The sequence below is a fragment of the Neopsephotus bourkii genome, unplaced genomic scaffold, assembly GCF_033783945.1.
Source record: "Neopsephotus bourkii isolate Nb327-2 ecotype Australia unplaced genomic scaffold, CSIRO-AGI_Nbou_v1 NB_1749, whole genome shotgun sequence".
Lineage (NCBI taxonomy): Eukaryota > Metazoa > Chordata > Aves > Psittaciformes > Psittacidae > Neopsephotus > Neopsephotus bourkii.
The window spans coordinates 2961694-2987630 of NW_026902223.1; the positions used below are offsets into that span (position 1 = coordinate 2961694).

At 40.5% G+C, this 25937-nt stretch overlaps 1 protein-coding gene across 5 annotated transcripts in view; it reads right to left on the bottom strand.

The window, feature by feature from the left end:
• Positions 1-25937, bottom strand: part of CEP112 (centrosomal protein 112) — a 184197-nt gene that overhangs the window by 100707 nt on the left and 57553 nt on the right. For all 5 annotated transcript variants that reach the window (XR_009729033.1, XR_009729034.1, XM_061377218.1 and 2 more), the window contains exons 18-20: positions 25624-25759; positions 22418-22525; positions 11377-11559 (exon numbers count right to left, since the gene is read on the bottom strand). Coding sequence is in view for 3 of the 5 variants with exons in the window: in XM_061377218.1 (XP_061233202.1) it covers positions 11377-11559; positions 22418-22525; positions 25624-25759 (427 nt within the window). In the remaining 2 variants the exon portion in view is untranslated. The remainder of the gene's footprint in view (positions 1-11376; positions 11560-22417; positions 22526-25623; positions 25760-25937) is intronic.

Here is a 25937-nt window from a genome sequence, read left to right on the forward strand (position 1 = left end):
TATGAGCTTATGTTATGGGACAGGAACTATATGTTACTCCATATTTTCACTAACTCAGGGTAGACTTCAGACCCCTGAGAGAATTCCAGCAATACAAATAATTACCATCAGCCCCTTGTCAACATCTTATTAGTTACAGAATTGTTGGAGTCTACAGTAGTACACAGGCAGCTGTATCAGTGCCATAATGACCAGTAATTCCTATCAGCACCCAGACTACACTGATTTGTGTTGGGGGTTTATTTATTTATTTATTTGTAATTTTAAATACATTACTTACAATCTGTATTTCATTAGAAATCATTCAGGTGATGATTTCAACTATCAACTAGTAGCTTTCATTGACTGTTGAATAAATATATATGTTATACTAGAGGTTTAATCGAGATCTGAATTCAACCTCATAAGTTCCAAGATGAAGATGTAGGACAACACAGTGGCCATGTGTGCTACCCAGACAGGACGCACACGTGCCCAGGAGAGGGGTTAGCACCTCGAGCTCGGACATCCCCAATGATACCAAACACAGCAAGACAAAACACAGCTATTTTCCAGTATTCCAGCCTCCTCTGTGTTTGCAGCAGCTGCCTTTCCAAAACCCACTTTCCTCGCTATCTCTCTTTTCTAAACTCATTTTACAGATGCCAATACAGCAGAAAGCACAGACTACAAAAGGATTCAAGCTGTCAGAGACAACTTTAGAAGAATTGTATCACCCATGCGAGAAATGGAGTTCACTCTTCGTGGGATTTGTCAGATCCGTTTCAAGTAAAAACACTGTGTCAGGGGTTTTTGTCTCTCTCATTCTTTATTTTCTTTTTCAAACTACATCAGTGCTGTTTTTATGAACTCTGAAGAGCAACTCTCAAACCTAAAATGGAATATTCACAATCAGGCCAATAGTTTAGGGGGCGAACAGTTCAGAATAGTTGCAATAGTTCAGGACTTTCATCCATATGAATATAAATTATTGTGAGATATGTAATTGCAGTTTGAAATATATTGTTTTTCTCCATTAAACAGAAATCTACAGCACCCTTGACATCGATTTCTGTCATTTTGTCATGATAAACATTCGGGTATTAAGTACCTTCCACATCATGCACCCAGGCATGATTCCAATTAGTGCTGAATAGAAGACAAAATGTCAGCCTAATAAGCTTCAATTTGCAAAGGCTTTGAACATTTGATGATATCATCACTTTGCCAATCATTCCTTGTACTTTGGCTTCTTTTTTTTTTCCACATCACCTTCCTTGTCAAAAGAAAGTCTTTCAAATCTACAGAAACGGAGACATGAACAATGTCAGTCATTGGTCTGACTGAGCTAAAAGATCCAAAACTGACTCTCCAGCACATCAACAGAGAACTGTGATGTGCACAATGCTCCCTCAAAGCTAATTTGCTGCCAACATGTAAAGTAATTGGGGAAAAAAAGTCGACTTTAAAGTCATACTGTGAAAAATAACTTCTTCACATGAAATCCACACTAAAGACCTCGCATCACTGTCAGAGGCTGTGCCACTCCTTCAGAATGAAGAAACAGTATTTGTTCAAGTGAGATGACAATCATTTCTTCAAAGGTGACTGGACCAAAGAGCAGCTCTGCTGCCTGACTTCATATTGAAAAGACTCACTGTAGAAAACCAATGTATTTTCTTTCTAATTTGTTTCTTTAAAAAAGTTTTCCAAGGAGAAAAAAGACAAATTGCAAAAAAGGTATATATGGTTCTGCAAGCTTAAATGTATGAAGCTAGCACACGTCCAAAGCCTAGAGCTGAGGACACACAGTGACTTCTCTACCAGGAATTTCCCCAAATGCAGAGCCTAAAATCCCCGCTGTTATCTGGGTGTGAGGAAAAACAGGAACACAAAATGGCAGCAGAAAAGACAAGAAGATAGTGAATCAGGATGGGAAATGTGGATGACCATGTGGACTCTCCAATGCTCTGCAGGGCAGCCAGTGCTGCCTGAGGACCAAACAGAGCCCAGTTCTGAAGAGAGGACATAGGTGATGGTCTCTCTGAGCTGACTCCCTGGAGGAGCTTGGGCACAGCAGGGCTGACCAAACCAACAGGCTCCACCACCTAGGTCCAACATGATTCCTTGCACTGAGCAGAGTTCCCCCATTTCTTCGGTCTGCATGTCTCACAGAGCTCAGTCAGGGTTGCTTCACTGGCACATAGTTGTTACTCACCGCCAAGAACTGGCAGGAGACAAAACCCAGCCTAAACTGTGTATGGCATGCCAAGAGTTGGTGCATTGGTATGAAAGGAGATTGAGCAGCATGGAAGGGGTGGATCTGGAACTGCTTCCAAGCCAAAGCAAGGGGAGGGAGCTGGGAGCACACACCAAGCACAGCAGTGTGAGGAGCAGTACTGAAAGAGAAGAGCGCAGAGCACTTGGCTATCCCTCCAGCTGATGGGTTAGCAAATTCCTAACATCTGAGGCAGAAAATGAGACCTCGAAGAGTTGCTACAGACACCAGGGCTGGGCCTGCGAGGAAACAGCTGCAGAGATGTTTAACAGTGAAGCACTCAGCCTGGTGTCTGTGCCAGTAACATCATCTTCAGATCCACAGAAAACCCATCAGGGGGTGCGTGTTTTTTTCCTTTCATAGCTCTTGTCTATGAAAAGCAAAACCAGAGAAGCTTTCCGGTTTTCTTCCTGACTAAAGCAACATACGGAGGAGGAAGCAGTTCATGGTGGGGTACCCAGGACAGTGTAGCACAACATAACCATCTCAGCTGCAATTTGTTACTGGTTTTCCACTTGAAGGTTTCTCTATAATACTTTAATGTGGGAGCGTGCAGAGCTTTATGGATGGTCTCATATTTCTCAACTGACATATCTTCAGCCAAAGCATGTCAGCTACAGGAGAGGGCAAAGCTTTTCACTGGCTTTGTGATTTCTTCTTCCCCCATCACAAACCACATGAAAGAAAAATACAAATAAATTAGCTCTCCAAAATTGCTATTTATTACCTCATCATGAAATCGTCTACTGGACCCTGCAGTGGTATTGAGTAACATCATTACTTAAACCATAAAGAGGTTGTATTTATTACCTAAAATTGGGAAAATTAGCATCCATATGGATCTTATTGTTTTAAGACCAGTCATGCTGCCAAAACAAGTGGTGTTAACATTCCAAACTACAGATTGTCATAATTTCTTGTCCAGTGTTTCATTCTTTCATTTGGTATTTATAATACCTTTGAATTGAGGAACTGAATGGATCATAAAATCTCTCCTATCAGATAAATCATTTAACAGCTAGACTACTGTTCGAACCCTGATTTATGGTGGCAGTGAGTGAATGGAATTAACATCTGCTGACCTAAGGAAGAGAGACTAAACTGATTTTGGATCATCTTTCTCTAGAAAAGGGCAAGAGAAAAAGCACACTCTAAGAAAATTAACTATTTAATCTGCAATACAAAGCATGTTAGTAGGTAGTCACAGACAGGATACCCTAATGTCCATCACTGGAAAAATGATGGAGTAAAACTCCATGAAATTAATTTCCAGGCACATGAGGAATAAAAGAGTCACTGGCAACGGCCAACCTGGATATACCAAGGGCAAATCATGCTTGATCAAGCTGATGGTCTTCTACAGTGAAATGAATGACTCTGTGGAAAGGGAACTGTCAACAACTTTCATCTTTACTTTGGCAAGGCTTTTGATACAGACTTTTATGGCATTTGTCACTTGATAGGACCTTCAAGAAGCTCATCAAACTCAGTTTATTCAGCCTGGAGAACAGAAAGCTAAGGAAAAACCCACTTGCTGTCTTCAACCAAGTGTAAGGAATTGTAGAGAAGACAGAGGCAGACTTTTCTTGAGGGTGGCGGTGAAAGGATGAGAAGCTACAGATCCAAATAGTAACAATAGATGTTCCAACTGGATATAAAGGAAAATAAGTTTCACAATGGATTAGTAAAGCCCTGCAGTAGGCTGCTCAGGGAGGTTGTGAAATCTCCATCATTGCAGATTTCAGGACTCAGCTGGACTTGGCCCTGAGGAGCATGATACTGTTTTGAAGTTAGACCTGCTTTGAGCAGGAGGTTGGACACTGTGACCTCCAGAGGTCCTTCCAACCCAAAACATTCTATGATGCTGTGAAAAATCTTCAGTATGAATCCTCATCTCCTATTAGAGGATGTCCCTTCAGCCATCCAGGGGAATATCTGAAGTAGATATCGCTGCTGTTTTCTAAATTGCTGTACTTGTTCTATGGACTAAGAGAAGTCAACTTCCTTCTACTCAACAACTCTGTCAAGCACACTATAATATGACACTATCTTATTCACAAAAGAACTAAAAACCATTAATAATGTTGTGAGGAAGCATTCCCTTATCTGTACAGCAGACATTTACCAAACAAGTTTACCTGTAACATTTGGAACAATCAAATATAAAAGAGACTCATTCAAAAGCAAAGATTTAGACTCTTACACTTGGCAGTAGTATCAATAAACAACTTCAGAGTCTGGCTTTGCACACTGAACTTTACATACAAGAGCTTATATTGTAAGTTGACCATTTCTGCAGAGTAACACAGTATTTCTGCCTCTCTGCTTAAGGAATCATGTTACCCCATCTCAAATCCACAGTTACTATCACCTCTTTTGTGTTTACTGATGTACTCGATCATTTATTACTTCAATATTCCTTTATATCATTTCACTTTTAAAAATAATTTTACACCATGTATAGCTTACTGTCTGTTAGTGGCAATCGTTCATTGCAGGCATCACACACAAACCCTATCTGCAAAGCCACACCTAGTGCATATGTTTAAACCTTGGCATAAAGCTCCTTTACCCCGCTGATGAACAAGACTGGTCTCATTTTTTGTCTCAGAGAAATTATTCTATATTTATTCTAGTCAGGAAAGAATCATTTTTTCCTAAACAGGGAGTACTGGCAAAAAAAGAAAATTACTGCCATATGATATACGCCCTGTCCCTACACAAGTGAAATAATGCATTCCACCTTTTCAGCTGCCAATATTTAAAATTAAACCAAGAAATAATAGAAAAGTGTTGATTACAATGCAATAATAATTACCATATATTCAATTTCATATTACACAAACAGAAAGTCCATTTTGCTGAAAAGAACTCCATCTCAGAATCAGAGTTCCTGTTCTGTGATGAGCCAGTTTCTATGGCAACTGCCTTCTCTTTTACCTACACTGTAGACAGCACAAAATGTCAGTTCTTTCCTAAGCTAACTTAACATTTTTAATCAGCAAATGATAATTTATGCACCATTATGTATGGTTTCCAAAAACATCTTTAGTAAATATTTCAAATGCTGAGCAGCCTGAAGTATAAAAGGACAGGGTATCAGGTAAAGTGCCACCTCCTGCACCTAATTCCTCACTAATTTGAGTCCTAGGTTAAAAAGCAAGAGGCAAGGAAAAATGTGGAAGAGATCACAGATGATCACCCAGTACAGCACAAAAGTGCTTTGATGGTTCCATTAAGCAAGGAAGTGGCAGATGTTTATAGCTTGTTCAAGTCTTTTGAAAGGCAGCTCAAACAGAAGCAACAGCTTAGAACTGAGGACCAGAAGCAGAGTGGTTGATGTGAAACTACAAACGTGGCAAGGTGGCTTTGTCAGGGTGGGAAGTGGAAGGTGCGCCCAAGGCCCAGACTCTCAGCTTGATGGGGGTGCTCCTGAAGGGAACTCTGAGCCTCAAATGTGTGCTTCAGCTTTAGAGCAAAAGTTCATTTTTTCCTCTAGTCTCAAAGATTATCTGTGCTGCAGCCCAGATTCTTCCCACAGCTCCTCTGCATTTACACAAGTACAGCTTAAACCAGCTGTGTTGATTACTTGAGCCCAGCACAGTATAGCATCTGAATACTTCCCCAGGAGACTGGTGCATTTGGCCCTTTTATTGAACACTCCACAGCAACACTGTTAGTTAAAGCCCAGTTTGAACATCTGTATAGGACTCATCACAAGATCCTTGATTTTAGTTCAGCTTCACCATCAGAAGGATCCATCCCAACCCTGAGTCAGCAGAATATGAACCACGCAACCAAGGAAAACCACGGAAGTGTTGCAACAAATATTTGGTACTTTAAATATTTTGCATCAACAGTCAACATTCATTTTCCTGGGTTGATTGGTGGCAATTTAAACATGCTGCAATATAGACAAAAGCTTTTGTTTAGGAAAGGCTAAAAGGGAACGGCTGTGTGTCTACAGAAGCCTGACTGTCAGCCCAACAGCCACTTTCCAAGTCAAATATAACAAACAAATATTTAGATTGCAAGTCCATGATTTAAATTGTCTGCAGAGCAAGGCTGTATAGCCAACAATGCATTTCTTCTCATGCCAAACACATCTTTCATTAAGAAAAGAAAAAGGAGTCAAAGGAAAAAAGTGAGTCATAGAATCTATTTACTCAGGATTGTATACAGAAGTGACTTCAGTAGCACCACCAACATCTGAATGTTTCACAAGCTACATCTATCTGTACCCTCCAGACACGATTAGGCAAACTGCTTCCACTGATACCAGAATAACAACCCTGTGGAAACTGGTGTTTGGAGATACAGAACAATTACATGAAGCAGAGGAGCTCATCAGTGATTTATCTGTATGGTAACAATAGGCTCTTTGAGATCAAAGTTTGAGAAAGTCCTATTGTGGAACAAATACTCCCCAAATTCTTCTGTATTAGTATTATAATACAGAAAAGTTAACTGCTACAGCAATATTTACACGCAGACACATGTGTTGGGGTATTTAGTTATCATTGAGCAAGTATATGGTGTTTCTATTGATTTTTTTTCTGTATTTTCTCTTGTCAATAGTTAATAAGGCTCTCCATCTCTCCATCAAACATATTAGTAACACTTCAGGCTGACTATGTACAGGAAGGTAAGATAAATCTGTTCCCTCCACTCTGTAGATATAGTAATTATCTCTACAGAACTATAAACATATACCAAGGACTTGTTGGAACAAAAATAACTATCATGCTGGTATGAAATTAGTGATCATTATTGGGTTGTTTTTTTATTGTTAACAGGTTCAAACAGCTCAGAATTAATTCAGACAAAACCAGGTGCAAAACACCAGTTGCGGAAAGATCACCATTTACAAGTGGGAAGAAGCAAATTTTCAAAGAGGAGAAGCCAGAAAAAAGTCAAAGAATTGCCTGTACATTGGGCACCAGGGGAGGAGCCACTGAGTTCTGAGAAGATAAAGCAAACCAGGATGGTAAAGGCCAAGGGGATCAGGGGAAATGCAAAAAGCAAAAGAGGAAAAAGAAAACGGATACTTCAGCCATGGGAAAATACCTCATTAACTCTTCTCACCACCTTCAGCCTGCCCCTTTTCCGTAACAACCTCCATTCTCAATGTGCGTGTTCGCCTGAGTTCAGAACTGTTCAAGGTTCTCCTTTCCCCATGAATAATGGTTTACTGAGAGCCCTAAGACACCCCCAAAGAGCAGCAATCTTCTCTTCAAGAAGCCTCATTTCCCAGATCAGACATCAGTGACACATTCTGGCAAAACGTGCCTCTGCATTTGCGCTACTCTTGACCGATTTACAAATGGATGAAAACATTGGACTTGCCAATTATCTCACGAGAGAACCTGGAAAGGGAATTCAGCTTCCTCACGGAAACTTTCTCCTCTTGCTGTAGTGCCAAGTGCCACATTTGAAGTTACAGGGGTATATTTTTTCCCCTTCTTCTTGCCCGAAGGTCAACGTCAAAGAACAAGCACAAAAATGATCCAAATCGGTACAGCAGCTGGAACTTGAAAATCTTTGAGCTGTTTGAGGGCACATTTCAGATGCTGAGGAGACAATGACATTCACAGGACAAAGGGACAATGTAAGGGCACAACTGGTACCACAGCCCACTTGGCATTGGTTATTAGGATTTCCTAACCTCTCTACCTCATTTCACAGAAGCAAATTAGATGTATTATTCTATGTAATCATAAGTCTTGCTTCAGAAAAATCACCAATTCAGTAGCCAGGCTGGTTTTATTAAAACAAAGGAAGATCTCTGTCATGTAAGGAGCTCCCTGGTTTGTGAACTAACGTATAAACTAAAATTATTTAGGGATGTCGGGAACGAATGAGCAAAAAAACTGCTCCTAAAGAAAGTAGTGATTCAAAACTACCCTTTAAAAGAAAAAGAATCCTGTATTATTAGCTACTTCTTCAAGAATAACAATATTATGGCAGTTCATAGAAAACGCATAGCATTTAAAAGACTACAAGAACACAGCATGGTATAAAAGCCTTTGTACTGCTTTGACTTTTATTGACCTACATGTCAATTTACTCCTCCCCAAGCATTATAACCCTAGGTGAAAAACATCTAAGCAAGCCTCCTAGAAATGGAGAAATCCAAGACCTAAAGTGGAATGAAACTGTTACCCAGAAATTCACCAGCAACACAAAAGGTAATTCATGTGTATCAAGTTCCTTTCCTGAAAATATATTACAGTTGTATTTCAAAAAAGCAGTAACATTATTTTATATTTCATTAAAATCTGGTAGTGCACTGAAATCTTAATTTTTATACTTTAGCTGTGATTGAAGCAGTAATATATTCGTATTTGAATAAAATCTACCCGCTTTGTATACTATCATTTACAGTAGCTGAAGATCTATGTGCAAGTAGAGACCTTGGATAGGCAATATAAGAATAAATTAATCTTTTCAGTAACAGTGTAATAAACTGTTCTGCAATACTCAATCACAGCTGTCTTCAGGAATATACTAAGAAATATGTAATCTAAACATTCGCTACTCTTTCATATGGAAAAGGATTTAAGGAAGAATAAATACCTTTAATAACGGTGCTTTCACATCCTTCGCTAAACATTGAACAAATAGGTCCTTCAAAACACGCTGCTCTATGTGAATAACTCTAATTATTATTTAAATTTTTTTAAATGCCCAGCAAATCTACTTTTCATTCAGCGAAGCAAAATGGCCTCTTCTCCTGTTTCATTGCACCTCGACTGTCACATAGAGCAGTCCTAAAGCATACTGCTGCCAAACATGGTTCAAAATAAACAGGCTTTTCAAAGCCCTGTTTAGATACACTCATTAAACCACTGATACCTTTGTTAGAGACTGCCAAATGTTTCATAAAGGACATTGGCCATTAGCACATGCAATGGCCAAACATGCTTCTTGGAGAATATATGCAAATATTAAAAAAAAATATTAAAAATACGTGCCATAATTCCATAAGGAACACCAGTATTGTCTGTTGAGCTCATTGCAAAGACAAAGTGAATCCTAACACAAAGACTAGAGGAAGGAACGAAGAACAATTTATTTCCCCAAACGGAAAAAAATCTGCATCCTTGAAAGCTGATAGATTCTTACTAGAATTTAAATAAACAGCTCTTCTAATCAAAGGCAACCGCGCTTCCCTCCCTGATTTACATGACATTCTCATGGCAGCAATGTTCAAGTGACTGTACAGGGATATTCAAAGAAAAGCCCTGTAAAAAGGCCAAAGTTTTTTGCTATTAAGACTGTTAGGGTTTCCCTAATAGCTGCGATAATTTCTAGCTTTCTGTGTAGCACCTGTAGTAGCATTATACATCCCATTGCAAAGAGAAAGCACAATCCAACTTCGGGCTTCAACCTTTGCCAGAAATGACCCCCAACAGAATGAAATAGATACGCTTACAAGAAACCTCCCAGATTCTCTGAATTTGCTTAAGATAGTCTCTTCGTCTTTGTATTCAGGGCTATGCAGAGCAATATGCAGAATGCTGGCGTGTAGACAAAATAATTCTGTATCATTTTAAACCTTTTTTTTTTTTTTTAACTTGAGTGCCACGCAAACACAACATCAGGAATGTGGGTGAGAGGGTGATACAACTTTGACAAGGTACTCTCAAAGATCTCTATAGTTAAGATGCATCTATGTTGGGCCAAAGCAAAACATGCAAAGATAAAACCCTTCAACGATTTCAGTCTTTGTTCACTCTTACAATAAAGTGGAGAATAAAGGGCGAGGTTCACTTTTTCAGACGCTACCTGAATATCCTCTTCGAAAGCGTTCTCACAAAAGTCTCTCTCATTTTCTTTGGAAAACCATAATGGTGGAAATGGAGAAATAAGTCCTCGCTCTGCAATGTATCCCTCATCCTCCCCCAACCAGCCGTTTGTTTTCCAATAGACTTACTTAAGCCACACTTCCGTAGTCTGAGTCATCCAAAGGTAAAAGAAAAAATTAATTTAAATTTAACACTCAATTTCGTTAAGCTACGTTAAAGTTGCCAGTGAAAGACACAGCCCACTAGTCTACAGGAAAGTAAAGTGAAAACGCCTCAATGTCAGAGTCGTATATCTTGTAGGGAAGGCGGTGGTGAGCGGAAAACATACATCGTTACAGACGCCTTCCCAAAATGTCCAGTTTTGGGGTAAAATAATCCGTGCATGATAAGTAATTCTAAAGCTGATTAGTAAAGATTATTTTCTGAATACTCTTTCAACTACAAAATCACCTCCATTTTTTTTAACATTGCCATTGCAGGCCCTTTTTTATATAGGTTCTTAGGAAAATACATGCCATCCTCACAAAATACGTTGAAAAAAATGCTATCAGATGGGTTTTGAACTGAAAACTCATAAAGATCATTTTCCATGCTGACAGTGTGCATTTCATCCAGAAGTTTGAAGAGTCAAATACTACCCCAGCTGGGGGTTATTCTGCCAAATGGCTTCCAACAGTGACCAGAGATGGAGGATGGGAGGGGTGCGTGTGTGTGTAGGAAAATAAACGTGATGGTGAGCAAGCCCAAAGCCACATCATCTTATCAAACACCCGACATACGGAGGCACACAATGCAAATCTAGAATACCAAACTGAAACAAAAGGACATGAACAGAATGAAATAAAGGCATTTGTGAGTTACCTGCAGAGATTTCAAAACAAAAATAAAAGCATCCGAATGAAGCAGATATAATTCACATGGATTTGCCCAGGAAGGAGAAAAGGAGGGGGTGAGTGTGAGGGCTGGGGGGGGGGGGGGGGGAGAAGAACAGATACCTTTTTTTTCTTAAACAAATCCATCATGAAAGAAAATGAGACAAGATTATAAATAGGCCGAGTTATAGCGCACCATGGGATTTTTAATCTGGCTACCTGTGGTTTTTGCAGTTAAAGCCCCTATTCAGCAGTGGGAAAGGAGGGGGGAAAGCGGAAAAAAAAAAAAAGAAGGAAAAAGAAAAAACTAAATCACGTCTATGTGCCAGTTTCGCAAATGCTCACCCAGGGTGCAGCACCAACAATGCTGCCAACGGGAACCACTAATTATCAGCATTTCCTAATAAGCGGCCGCCTTTCAAGCATTATTGATCATTACCTGCCCGTCTCGCTTCCTGCATTCTTGAGTTTTACTCTCGTGCTCTGCCATGGCAGCGCGAAGCTGCTTCTCCAGTTTCTCGATTTCCCGTTCGTGGTCTCGGACCAGGCAGTCCTTCTCTGCGTTGTGCTGCTGGAATAGGTGCGTCTTCTCCTGTTCATGCTCCAGCTTCAGCTCCACTATCTGATTGGACAGTGAGGAGTACAGTTCATCAATAGAACATCCTTGTCGTCATGACAACTCGTCTACAGCTTAATTTCCCCCTTAATTTCATCAAGTTGGCAATTTTATTTTTACGTCACTATTACCTCACCTTTTAAAAAGCCACCGCTAGCGTGACAGGATTCCTCCAGACAATCCCAACAATGGAGACAACCGAGCAAATCCAGCGCATCCTTTAACCAATGTGTTAGTACAAATGTCGGAGCGGACAAAAAGAGAAAAGATAGGGGGGAAAAAAAATATGGCATTGTCGCCTTCTGTGCACGGTCCCCCTGGATCCTGCTGCTGCTCATCAGCAGGGCTGAGGATCCTAAATGGTTAATAGGCAGCCTGCTCTCCCCTTCGCTTAAGTATACACACACAACCCCCCACCCCAGCAATTAAACCTTTTAAAGATTTCTTTATGATTTCCAAAGCCAGTGCTCTTCCCGCCAACACTCAACGCTGTCGTATATAGAGTTGTAGTTCTTTAAAATAAATAAATAATAAAAAAGGGGAAAATTATAAAAAACAAAGCTCTATTATCCCGTTGTCAGCTACGCTATCCCAACATAAACAGATGTATGTGTTCCAGAAGGGCACCTGCTGTGCCGCAAGCTTGCGCCATGATTTCATAAGAAGTCCCTCTATTCTCAGGATCCTTTCCCAGTCCGCACCACACTGGATGCTGTGACCTTGGCCAGTCTTAGCCTCTCCCCGCTAGACTGAATGGCAGCCCGAGACCAAGGGCCTGGTTGCCGCAGCTTTGATACTAATCCTCCCCGCCTGCGCACAATGGCACCCTACCTGGCCTGCACACTGGAGCAGCCAGGCTGCCTTTGAAGCAGGTGATGAATAGGGACGGCAGGAAGCCGCTTCCCCACTGAACTCCGGGCCACACAGCTGCTAAGAACAGTCACTTGGATTTTTCTTCAGTTTTGGTGGATTTCGGAAAGGGGGGGAAGTATAAAAAAAAAAAATAAACGCTGTTATCATGAATATGGTGGGGTATTTTCAGCATGAGAAAAAAAAACAAGGGAATGGGAGGAGGCGGCTGTGTGTGCGCTGAGAGCGCCCCGGCACCTTATCTTAAAGCTGTAGCATTCAATTCTGGGATAATATTAGCTGTTTGTATGGTTTCAAACCTTGAACCTGAAAGCCAAGTGAAACAGAAAAAGATATAAGCAGTTTTTCAAACTACAGATGAGCATATTCAGGGTTTAAAAGTAAAATAAATCACCCATGCTGTGGCCGGGAGCATCTTCCAAGAACGAAGCGAGTAGAACAGATGTAATATTCTACGGTTTAACATATCTACATTATTTAATATTGCTAAAGAGCTCATCAGCAGATGTCTGAAGTCCCCAAAGGCATCAGCCCCCCAGGAGGCACACATTATCTATGCTGGGCCTGGGATCCTTAAAAGAAGTTCTTTAAGTCAAGGGTTTTGCCCAAAGTTTGTGTACAAACCAGTACAAAACTGGTTTCTTTTCAGATGCCAGCAGTGTCCTTAGTACGCCTACATGAAAGGCTTCTTACCTCTAAAATAATTGTATGGGCTTTGCCTGAGTTACAGGAAAAAACGTCTAGTGTTTTTTCATAAATCAGACCTCATTAAAGAAGATTCAATAAGAAGGGAGGTCTTTCTATCCAGAGTTTACCTAATTACTGGATTTTCAGCTGGGTGTGCCATGTAAGGTCTGGGATAAGACAGTTTGTTGTGGGAACTCCAATCTTGAGGTTTTAACTTTCAAAACTGAAGACAAGAAACAGCAGCAGGCAGGGAACCGTTGCCTAAAAGGAGGAAGGGTCAGAACCTGCTCTTCAACCAGTTGCACTGGATACAACCACCACCAGTTTACCCAACCAAAGAGGTTACAGGTTTTTTTAATAAAATCTTCACAGCATTTATATTATAGACACAACATTTCTGAAGTTAAGAGGTGGAAAGAGCAAAAAGAGACTGGTCCTTCTGCATGCAGGCAGGGTGTCCCCCACTCTGCCCCATGTGAAGAGGAAGGATGGTGGTGTGAAGGAAGATGTTTTATAATAGGAAAATCTGTTGAAGAATAAAACCCCTCATCACTTGATGCAAATTAGAATCATAGAATCATAGAATAGTTAGGGTTGGAAAGGACCTTAAGATCATCAAGTTCCAACCCCCCTGCCATGGGCAGGGACACCTCGCTCTAAATCATATTACCCAAGGCCTCGTCCAACCTGGCCTTGAACACTGCCAGGGATGGAGCATTCACAACCTCCCTGGGCAACCTATTCCAGTGCCAACTACTCCCCATGTTGGTTTTGTTTTGCCTTTTAGATGTTACAGATGGATTAGAGACGGAGAGAACGACAGGGACCACAGCGTTTTCTTCCCTCAAAGACTACAAAACCCATCTTCCCTAATAAATATTAACAAGTACTCCACATCTGCAACCAATAAAACATCCTTTCCTGTAAAAATAACTTGAAGTGCCTGAGTAGCTGTTGGACTGTACTGGTGAGCACCCACCGAACCTCCTGTTCTCCACAGAACTGCTGCCAAGCTCTACAGTTTCTCTTCCACACCCTCTCTCATTCTTGTATTGTTGGTGGACTATATTTTAATGGAAAAAAAAATAACGTATACTAACAAAAGGAAATAATAAACCCATGCTGGTTTTCAGCAACAGGAAGCTGCATGAAAATTATACTTCATAAATCATTATGGGTTCCGTCTCCAGTTTGGGATAGATAGTGTCTTTATGAATGAGATAACAAAACCCTGTCCTTCTGGTTGAGATCTTTTTGCATCTACCCTTAGGCGCTTAAGACTTCATCAAGTGACATTAAAATGTCTGCTCAACTCCAGCATATAAGCATCTAGAAGGCAGTTTTAGGTGCTATACATTGCAGCCATGCAAGCAACACAATATTCACAATGGGAATTAGGAGTGATGCTGAAAAGAAACATTCATTAAATAATAGTGTGTGCCCCATTACCATAATCAGATCATCTTCATTGTGGCTTAGATGTTCCCTCATTTTGCCCTCCCAAAGACAAAAATCTCTTATTCTCTTCTCTGTACATCTGTTCCTATCTCCAACCATGGCATGGGCGTTAAAACAAGCAGGACTGAGCTCACATATCTGTTCTTACCCTCACTTACTCCCAAGTAACATGATATTTTAAAACTATGATCTCCTCTTACATGAAATCTTAATTTTTTTTAATTCTTTCTGCACCAGCATGATAAAACCTTATTCAAGGCAACAGTCAACAGCCCGTTTAATAAACCACCACCAGAATTACACCATTTATTTTTACATTTCTGCTTTTGACTGAAATGTAATATTTCCTTACTCTTGCAGAGGAAAAAAAAATCCAAAACTTTAAAAGATGACAAAATTTTTTACAAAAAAAAAAAACAAAAAAACAAAAAAATATTAATTCATGACAGTCCTCTGCTATTCACTCACATAAATACACACAAACTGCCAAAAAGATCTGGCAGTGTGGTTCATGCCCATCTTACACAGGACACCAACATCCACAGCTGCTGAAGAATGATGGGCTTCTAATGCTGGCAGACCTAATGGCACCCAAATGTGGAGATGCTTTAGCATAACTTGCTAACACAAGGCACAACCTAATAAAGACCTAAAGTAAAATCAAGCTGCTGTTAGTGCTTGTCCACTTTGCACATCAGAAGAACAAAGCTCTACAGTAAATAGCCTGCTGGTTGCAGAAGATATTTTCAGAAGCCAAATAGTTGTAACATAATCAACATCAGCAAATACCTTTTTTAAGTCCCTCATATAGACAAGACCTTCTACTATCCAGTTTGTGCTTTTGCATCACGTGCTAATTTTAGGCTTTTCAATTTTAGAACAATTTTGACTTGTTCGTAGGAACAAGCATGCCTTTGAAATTCTCTTTATAGTCCCCAAAGGAGGGAAAGGAAATTAGTTAGCTCACAGCCTCTTTGAAAAATGTAACTGCTACAATAAATATCTGACACCAAAGTATGAAAATTCATGTAAATTTATGTCCCCAATTCCAGAAATATTGTAAGTAACACCTATATAAAATATGGGTTTGCATGGCAGGATGATTTTATGAGCACTATTTTGGCATGACTGAACTTCTGAGGGCAGAAGAAGCCACCAGAAAGTTATACATGCCAGTTCTTTAACTGAACACACTCAGTACAGCACATCTGTTTTTCAGTGATCCTATTTTACAAGCATTTAAGAGTGTAAATCAGGTGTCTTCATTATCATTACTCTGTTCAAAACCAGCCCTAACCTCTGCCCAGCACAGCACACAACACATGAGCTATCTCCACACAACAACTCTGGTTAAATCCAGCATTTTCTGTCTCCTAAGCCTATAAATAAATGTGCATGTTTCATGAGGATATGGGGATTACCCATCTCCACAAATACATTGCTTCTAAAAGTAATCTGATATAACAGGCTGCAGGATCGAGTATTAACCATGCTGGGCTCTGGCTTAGCATAACTTTGGGCAGAAAAGAGGAATCTTCACTGCAAAGAGGGAGTGCACCAGAACTATTTTGCAGCACAAAAATTAAATGGATTTTAAAAGTACACTTCTTTTGAGATTTTGCTATAATTTGGAACTCAAAGTATTCCCAAGATACAAGGGTTGTAATAAGCCGCGGGCAAATGGGACAGTGGAAAATACATCAGTGCAGAACCACATATTACAACTGAAGTAGCAAATACATCTAGGGTAATGTACATGCATAGCGAATGCATTTTACTTTATACCTCATTGCAGGCTGCAATAATTTAATGGGCATGACTGTGTTTCCTGTTATACTTCACCTTATAATCAACCACTAATAACTCTATTTCAGCTGCAAACTAAGAACTGCAAGAAATTCTCTAAAAGAGATGAGCTGGCCTTCAGCCAAACCGCAGTTTGATTTATTCTCCCCTCTACTACAACATACCTGCATGGTCTCACTGTGCTTATAAAATGATATACCTGAGCTGTACATTTTTACTTAGAAAAGCATTTCAGAACTGTAATGTTTGTAAAGCATGGGCAGCACAAACCTCACCTCAGTCCTATCTTCCCGCCATGAGTAAAGTTAAATCAACAGTGTATTGGAAATGAAGCTGCATCGGGGTCATTAAATCATGCTTAGCGCCATGGTCACCATCAGCAGGTCCCACTCCCCTCCCCAGCCATGCTCCAGTAAACCCAATGTGCTCTGCAAACAGAAATATTTCTTTCAAACTAATATACTTTGAGTCACTGCAAATCCCTGCTTGTAGCAGGCTCTGGTACACAATTTACTGTACACAGTCTTTGTTTAGGGATTCGGAGTTTATCCAAGGACCTCCTTTAAACACTGAGAACCGACTTCAGAGGCGCTCGCAGCCTGACTTGCCATTTACTGCAGGCACCAATTTATGTTCCTGGAATCATCTTCTCCTATCCCTCCTCCCCCACCCCAAGTTGATTCTGTTGACTATACAGGGAGCTCAGGCTTTTAACTCTGAATCACACACATGTTAGATGCCTGCAGGAGACAGTGTAAATACTCGTCCGTCTCGTTAACAATTCGGTAAACAGCAATGGTACAGAGAGATTTCCACCCACTCTTTACTTGCAGGTTAAATTCATATCCTTTTCCCATCTGTGAGTTTTACCTCTATCATCAAGTGAAAAGTTGATACTGGTGACTGCAGAAACTATTCCTCAGATACTCAGCGCAAATGGCATTCATCTGCATGTTAGGATGGCTCAAAGGAAAACATTTATGCATCCTAGATTAATTTATTAAGTGAAATTTATGCAGCTTGTTGCTGATGACATGAAAAATTTAGAGCCTCTGCTATCGTGCTCATTTGGCCTCCATGCAAGAACAGGCTGGATTTCAATTAGACTATAGACAAAGAGGACAGGAACAAAGCTTTCAACAAAGCCTCTCCCTAGAACCAAACTAGCATACTAAAAATGGATAATATATAAGGTAATATACCAAAGAACAACAGGACTATAAACTCACCATGTCCAGTGTAGAAGTATCGTTTCACCCTTCCTTAGAAAGGCAGAGTGGCCTCGGTTAAAGCAGGAGGTACTGAGGAACGCTGGCTCCCGAGGAGCCAAGCTCATGCTCAATGGACTCTTCAGCCCACACCAAGCCTCTGACTGACCCCTTCTGCAGGACTTGCCTCTCCAGGGCTCCTGGTCCATGAGACCAAATAACATTTCCAGCCTAAATAGCTCTAGGCTCCATTGCAATGCCTTTTCACAGCTACTCAAATTCTTTTCATGAACAGAACTTATTTTTCCCTTAGGAGCTTCCTTTCCAGGTCCCATCCCCAGTCACAGCAGTTTCTTGGTTTTTAATGCTTAATCCCCACATATGCTGTTGCTTCTCCTGTTTTCTCACCAGATCACAGCCTTTACACCACTCTCTCCTAGAATCACAGAATCAACTGGGTTGGAAAAGCCCTTTAAGCTCATCCAGCCCAACCGTCCCCCAGCCCTGTCAAGGCCACCACTAACCATGGCACTGAGGCCTCGTCTCCATGGTGTGTGAACACTTGCAGGGATGGTGCCTGCAGCCCTGCCCTGGGCAGCCTGTTCCAATGCCTGAGCACCCTCTGGGGCAGGAATTGTTCCTCAGCTCCATCTAAACCTGCCCTGGTGCAGCTTGAGGCCGGTTCCTCTTCTTCTGTCACTTGTTCACTGGGAGATGACACTGACCCCACATCACTGCATCCTCCTGTCAGGCAGTTGTAGGCAGCCATCAGGTCCCCCCTGAACCTTCTCTTCTCCACACTGAACCCCCCAGGTCCCTCAGCCCTTCCCCATCACCCTTGTGCTCCAGGCCTGCACCAGCTCCATTCCCTTCTCCGGCACCGCTCCAGCACCTCAAAGTCTCTCTTGCAGTGAGGGGCGCAGAAATGGCGCCTGAGGGGGCACAAAATGGCGGCTGTCAGATGAGGGGGTAAATACCACCCCCGGGGGGCATATAGTGACTGCAGTGGCTCCATTTCCATTCCCAATGCGGCTCTTTGGAACACTCAGCTGCTGAGCTCCTGTACATCTGAATTAAACACTGTTTCTTACCTAAATACCTTTGAGTAAATCCTCAAGGCAAATCTATAAAATAACCCCCAGGTCCAAAATGCCGGTAACACCTCCAGCATTTCAAGGAACCATCACCAGAGTCATAACCAACAGCAAAACATCATCACAGACTTGATCATCCAAACACTGGAGACATCTTTTGGCACGGAGTTAAAGAGCTAAAAGTTAACAGGAGAGATGCCCAACCATTAAACGTTAATCTAAATAAACTTCAGCACGTGAGATTGTGCTTGGATCCTTAATATTAAACGGCGCTGCTACCACTGTGAGAGATGTTTGGTTTTAAACATATACTATTCTGTATAAAACCAATGGTTGTGATTACAACATTCATATTTTACTTGAGAGAACTTCACTTGTTTCTTTAAATTAACCCCATTAAAAAGTTATAAAACACACAGAAAGATCTAAAGAACATTCTTCCTCTCAATAGTGTTTTGCTCTGCTCCAGCACCCCGCTGAAGTAAGACATTTCCAACACTACCTCAGGTACTTGTCCTTGCTGTTGGCAGCTAAGATTACAGACATGCTTTCTTCTCTTTTAACCAGCTGATTCTGCACTTCTTTACTTCCCCTTCAATACAAAAGGCATCTTTAAGCTCAACCAGACCTCTGCCTTGCTCCCAACTTAAAAGCGCAGACTATTTTCTCATCTTTAACGTGATTTCAAAGCGATTTTGTTAAATACCCAGTGAAATGTTTCTGAAGGTGTCCCGTTTCTTGGCTAAATAGGGCAAGACAACTCTAATTATTCCCTCACAAGTTTTACAGAAGTCGGAACCCAACAATAAATGTCTCAGAAAAGGATTTCCTGAGAGAGGGGGAGATTCTTCAGCTATCACGCACCAGCTTTCCACTTTGCTATGGAAGCATGGAGAATTACTGTTTTAAAATGGAAGAAACAGTTAAAGAGGAACTAAAACAAGAGGCTTATTTATACATTCAGCTTGGCATCTTATCTCGGGAATGATGTGTCTGTAACTCAGCAAAGTAACACCATCCTGCTATCACAGTAAGTCATCAAGTGTTTTGTAGGGCGTTTTACCTGCTGGGAAAATGAAGGTTCATAGACTTTGTCTTTCTTGCTCATCTTACATCTCTTTTTCAAGCTCAGTCATAGCTCTTCAGCAACAATTCATAGCAAAAAAGGGGGTATAATAGTGATGTATTACTGTATTTCTTTATTGAAAAACAGACAGCCTAATGCTATTTAAACATCAAGATCTCTAAAAGTTCACTGGAAATGTTCCATTCATGGCAATTTATGAAAATCAGCTTGAAACAAAGGTGAGGACATCCATAACTCTACTGCGATATGGCCCTGAGCAAAGCCCTGTTCCACCATGAGCTCCCCCGGGTACCATAAGAGATGTGCTTTCAGAAAGTGCCCAACTGATGTGGGTGTGAGAAAACCAAGCAAATTCATTCACTTTTCAGTCAAATCTGCCGGTCTAAAAAATCTTACTTTAAAGTTTGGGCATGTGTTCTTGCAAACGTGGGCTTGTGGAAAAGGATTTCAGCAGAAACGCTTCCCAGGTATTCTGAGCCGAACTGAGGATGTAATTAAAAAGTAGGCAAAAAAAAAAAAAAAAAGGGGGAAAAAAAGAAAAAAGGGAAAAAAAGAAAAAAGGGAGGGGGTGCAACAAACCAAACAGGGTTTTTTTTTCCTGTGCTGACGGTGCCATAAAGCCCCACTCCAGCTACTGCAACCATTTCAAAGGCAGGAAAGGCTGAGGCCTTCGCTGTGGTGTCCACTGGCTTTGAAGTGCCGAGAGCAGCTGCTCCCAGCAGATAGGAACTGTGGTGCTGCTGGAGTTATTTTTTTTCCCCTTCAAAATATACTTTCAAATCTAGCAGCTGCGAGGAGAACAAAGTTGAGCTAAAGGATATTTAAAGAAGAAAAAAGCCACTGGTTTCTCTCTAAGAGTGTTCTCACTGGATACTTCAAAAGGAAGTGGCACTGAATCAGATGAAGCTGGAACCAGGAGTGACAATGTGACAGCTGAAACCAAATAGTGCGAGATCCTCAATCTCTGCTTTGCTTTACGAACGGATTCCAGTGCGTTTGAAAAGTTGACAAAATATTGACTGCCATGGTTTGTATGGCTTTTTTCCTAATTCTTTTTCCAGAAAAATAGATAAAATATACATATATCAATATATATTGATCTAAATATCAGATAAAGATCAACAGCAGGGGGGCTGGAACTGGATGATCTTAAGGTCCTTTCCAACCCTAACTATTCTATGATTATGAATACATATCAGTATGCCTAACCTGCAGGCAATCTTTCAGTCCCACAACCAACAGCCCATGTTCACACTGGTGTTATCTCTGAAATCAGACTTCAAGGACAGTCCTGTGAAGCACAGGCAACCATTCATATGACGCAGCTCTCAAGTTCCCACACTTCCAAGATGCTTCTCAGAGTGGTAGTACATTAGTTAATTTGGTTCTTCATTACCAACGTGACTTAATTTACTGAATTGTCCAGTATGCCAAAAGTGCCATTTCTGACATTCACCACACCAACCTACACAAAATATACCTGAAGGTCAACTTCCCTTCCCTTTGTGTGTAAATTCCATTTGCCAATTAGATTCAGGCACTTGAAGCAGAACATCCCAAAGTAATTACTACATTTCTTAGGTAGCTAAAGTATTCTTTGTTTTGGTTGGGTGTCTGTTTCAGCACTGGATGTCTGCTGGAGCCCTGCTGAAATGCACCACCAGTTCCAACTTACTGCTCTATTTAAACAGTTTAAATCAGTCTATTCCTCCCCAAGAAACAACCAAAGAAATACGAAGTAAAACAAGGCAAGGAAAAATCTGTTTTAAAAACAGTTTAGAAGTTCTGAAGCATAAACAGAGACTGATACAGAGAAACAGAAGTTGGAACTACTGGAAGGAAATATTAAGAGTGGAAGAACTGAGCTCATACCGCTTTGTAGGTGGGCTGAAGGAGCTTTGTGCTGCAGGAATGACAATACAAAAAGAACCTGGTGGAAATGTAAATCCACACAAAAAACATTGATAAGAGAACTTTAAGCTTAAGACTAAGAGTATCACTGCTATAAGTTACAAATTCAGTCCTTTACCAGGCATTACCCAAACTGATGCCACATCACTTCCATGAGCAAGTACCTTCCTTACGCAAGTGTTTCACGGGCTGTTTCAGATGTGTAGCTCTCAAGCCTGTATCACACAATAATTCGTCTACTTCTCTCTCTTTCTGGTTTTCCATTTCCACTTCACAACAGTACTGAATTGGGCTTTCTTGTCTCCACCCAAATGTTTCCTGAATATTTCCCAACCCTGAAATTATACTACAATACAGAAAACTCACTATCAGTGGGCCAAAACAAGCATTCGTATGAACACTCCCCATGCTAAAAGATGATAAAAAGAGTAAAACGCTGTTTCTAGACAAGAAGAAAAACAGATAACACATTGAATAATTTCATCTGGCCACTATGAAAATAGGTGTTGCCACCTGTAAGCCTGGGAAATGATTTGAAAGAGGTACAAAGATCACAACAGGGAAACAAAAATATTTTCTATGTAGACTTTTTCCCCTTCCATTCTCCATCACATAAACTGTGCCCACTATAAATTGTGTCTTTATACAAAGCACAGAAATGCGCAGCAGGAACAGGATCTGACCTACATCTGTGTGGGAATGTGTCCCTCCTCCCCTCCACGTGAAGGAGCAAACCGACTGACCTGTTGCTCGTATCTCTGCTTCAGCTCTTCCAATTGCCAGGAGAATTCTTTGGATTGCTTTTCCCGGAGCGATTTTGATCTGCTTAGATCTGCTTCAACCTTTTCCATCTACATGGTAAAAGAAAGGGAATATTTAATTTTTTGTTTTAAAAAGGCATAGCTTGAAACGTTCTGATGTTTCTACAGTTGTTCACAGACCATCAAAGCAGAATATAACTTGCTGAGAATGATAATGACACTATTTGTGTGTAGTGGAAATGAATATTCAGTTACTAGAGGATTATTAGTTATTTAAGGACACAGTGACCACCTATACAATGCCACTCCCTGATTACAAAATACTGGCTCTGTTTTCCACTCAACAGTGGGAAACATCCCATCAAAATTAAGTGAATGTTTTTTCTAGTCATATTTAAGACTCAAATATATTTCACTCAAAAATACATTGCCTGTGGAAATTCAAGGGAAATCATATGTGAGTCAGTGCACAAACTCCACATTTAAAGTAAGCTTATATTAAATCAGTAAAATAACTTAAAAGAGAATTATTTGGCTGCAAGTAAAGTACTCTGAAGATAGTCATCGCCTGTGAATAATGAGTCCCACCGATTCCAGCACACAGCATCAAGGAAGCAATTTCATAACTCAATTAACAAAGGCTTTTGTATCAAAAGCACAACCGCAGATGCACATCAGGCATGGTTCCAGAGGAAAATACATATATACATATACAAATATATATATGCACACAGAAGGTACTATGCTGCCATGCATACTCATCGACGACTTTTCGATCTAGGTCCCAACACAAGCAGCAAATAAACCATCTCCCTAAAAATGGGAGCGAAGGGGTGTCGCTGTCAGGAGGACCAGTGCAGCCACAAGTCCATCTGCTGTACCAAAAGAATAAAAGCCCAAATTCCTGAACCATGAGCCAAAAGCCTGTTTGGCCTAAGGGAGTGCTCAGTCTTCCACAGATGTCTTTGCCAATCGGCCTGGACATCACTTCTAAGCCAGGGAAAGAGGAGAAAAGGCAGTACTTGGAATGGGAAAAGCATTATATTGGAAAACACTGCAGCAAGAGAAAGCTACAGGACAAGGAATAGTTGGCCAGATAGAAAGCTGAAAAATAGAACAGAAAGGAACAAGTTATCCTTCCAGTAGCTCCCAAACCTCACTGCTACTATGTGCTAATAAAAAGAAGGGACTTCAATGAATATTTTAGGACTAATTTCTTCTGCACCTAAACTTACTCAAACTGCATGGCCACGGCCAATTTTATTGAGATCAATAAAGAAAGAAATCCAGGAAATACTAGACCTAAAGTCTCATGACACAGCCATTGCCTTTTTTTTGTCTAATTATTACTAGAAAAAAGCATATTTTGGAGTTTATAATGTACTACTCACCTATCAGTGGGCATCAGGTGACTCTTAACAATCTCAGCTTGACAAAATAGGAAGCAGATGGCAAAAAAAAAAATACCAGAGCTAAACTAATGAATCAAATATTGATTATGAGAACTGAAAATGCCAGGCCCCATCCTTCTTATCTCCATTATTAACTTTACCACACGCCAAAACATTGTTTTAGAAGCCCAATGTTTCTAGAGTAGTTAAAAGCAGTGTTGCTATAGCTACCACAGCTTCTGCATTAGGAGTAACACATTCCACCTAACAAAAAAAAGAAAATAGAATTTGCCACGACGTTACAGTCTAATGGATGATTTATCTAAAGAGGATGTGTGTGCAGAAGAATGAGAAAGGACAAAGCTATGAAGACAGCTTCAGTAGTGTTTCTTTGATGTATTTCCTTGAACCTCAGTTCCTGTAGAACAGAACTGCTCAATGGTACAATATCACTGACTGCTTCTAGATTTTAGCATTCAAGTAGGGAGAGAATAAAGCCATGGCTGATTCATGGAGTACAAGAAAATTTGCTTTCAAAACTTCCCAGAACACAGCAATATTCTAAAAGAAATTTGCAGTCACTTGTAAATAAGAATTGACTTCAAGTTTTCCTAATTCTTTTCCACATCTTTGTGGTTTGGACTGGTTTTATTTGCTGGCCTTTTTTTAAAGTGAATAAACTATTATTAGTCTTTCTAAAATTAGATTATATCTCTTTCAGAGCAGAAGAAAGACATTATTTTAAGTCATTGTGAAGAACTTGGAGGAGAGTCTCAGCACAGAAAAGGTCAGATGAGAACTGTAGGATTTGTTGTGTTGCCCATGGATCTAGTCTGCAGAACAAATCTTGGGTTTATGAATTTGTTCTTGCTTGTTTTGTATTTCCAAACACTATCATTTGCTGTCTGCACAGATCTTAAAAATATCAGCAATGTGTCAATGTCTCACTTCTGTTGAAGATTTTCAGGAAGAAAAAATTTCATGAGAACAAGAAGGGAATTTGTTAAATTATAACCCAACATTGTTAGAAATCCATTACCGTATCAGACTGCAGCATCCTACTGTCAACAGCGAGGTTTGGTTGCTATAGGTGAGATTGGAGAACTGAGTATATGGTCAGGAAGAATTACATGGTTGACTTATGCACTGAGATTTTGACCATCCAGGTAGGTTCAGGGAATATTCCCTTCTCTTCCCTTCTTTTTGATCACCTGTTGCTTTTTCTTTCTTTCACCCATTGCGCTGCATTTGTAATATCCCAGGAACAATGGTTTAACTATTATTTATTCCATAAGGAACTTAAACCACTAAAATCTTTATATAGAAATACCTGCTACTAATTTTCAGGACTAGAAAATGGGATTTTTCTGCCCTGTGCACAGGACTGCCAGCAGCCACAATGGCTCTGCCCCTGTTTAGGCTCAAACTGATTACAAGACCTCATTAACGGAAGACAGAGTCCTCCCAAAAAGAGTAGGAAGAAACACGCATTTAAGTGGAAAATTACAACCGTTGTTCCATAGGGGTGTATAAACTAACACTTTATACTCTCACTCCTGAAAAATCCCTAATCAGTATCATAACCGCAGCTATCTTTGTAACAATGACAATTCTGGCTTTGTTAGAAAGATGAAACATCCGCTAACATCCCTTTCTGACTTGCTAGCAAAGACACTACATTGTGAAAGATTTTGATGTCGCACTCTCAAGTGAAGCATGTTTCTGGCATTATAAGATCAGAATATGCTATCCTACTGAGACAGAGTTTCAGAAAGGCTGGCATTGTGACCTCCTCACCTGCTGTTTCATTTCAGCATAGACTTTTTCTGACTTCAGCTCCACCTGCCGCTTAAACTCCTCCAGGGCAGCATCTGCCTGCTGGGCCTGCAGCCTCTGTACCTCTGTCACCCGAGTCAGCTGCTCCTCCTTCTCCCTAGAAAGTCACAGAAAATTTTCAGAGTTCAAGTATCAAATAAAAGAACAAGTGTGCGAGTGTAAAAGAGAGGCCTTTAACCCCATCAGTTTAAAATAGTATTCAGATTTCAATTTCCTGTCCCAGCTTCTGCCAAACTTCCCTTTGCAAGACTTTGAAGAAGGGAATAGAAGGCTGG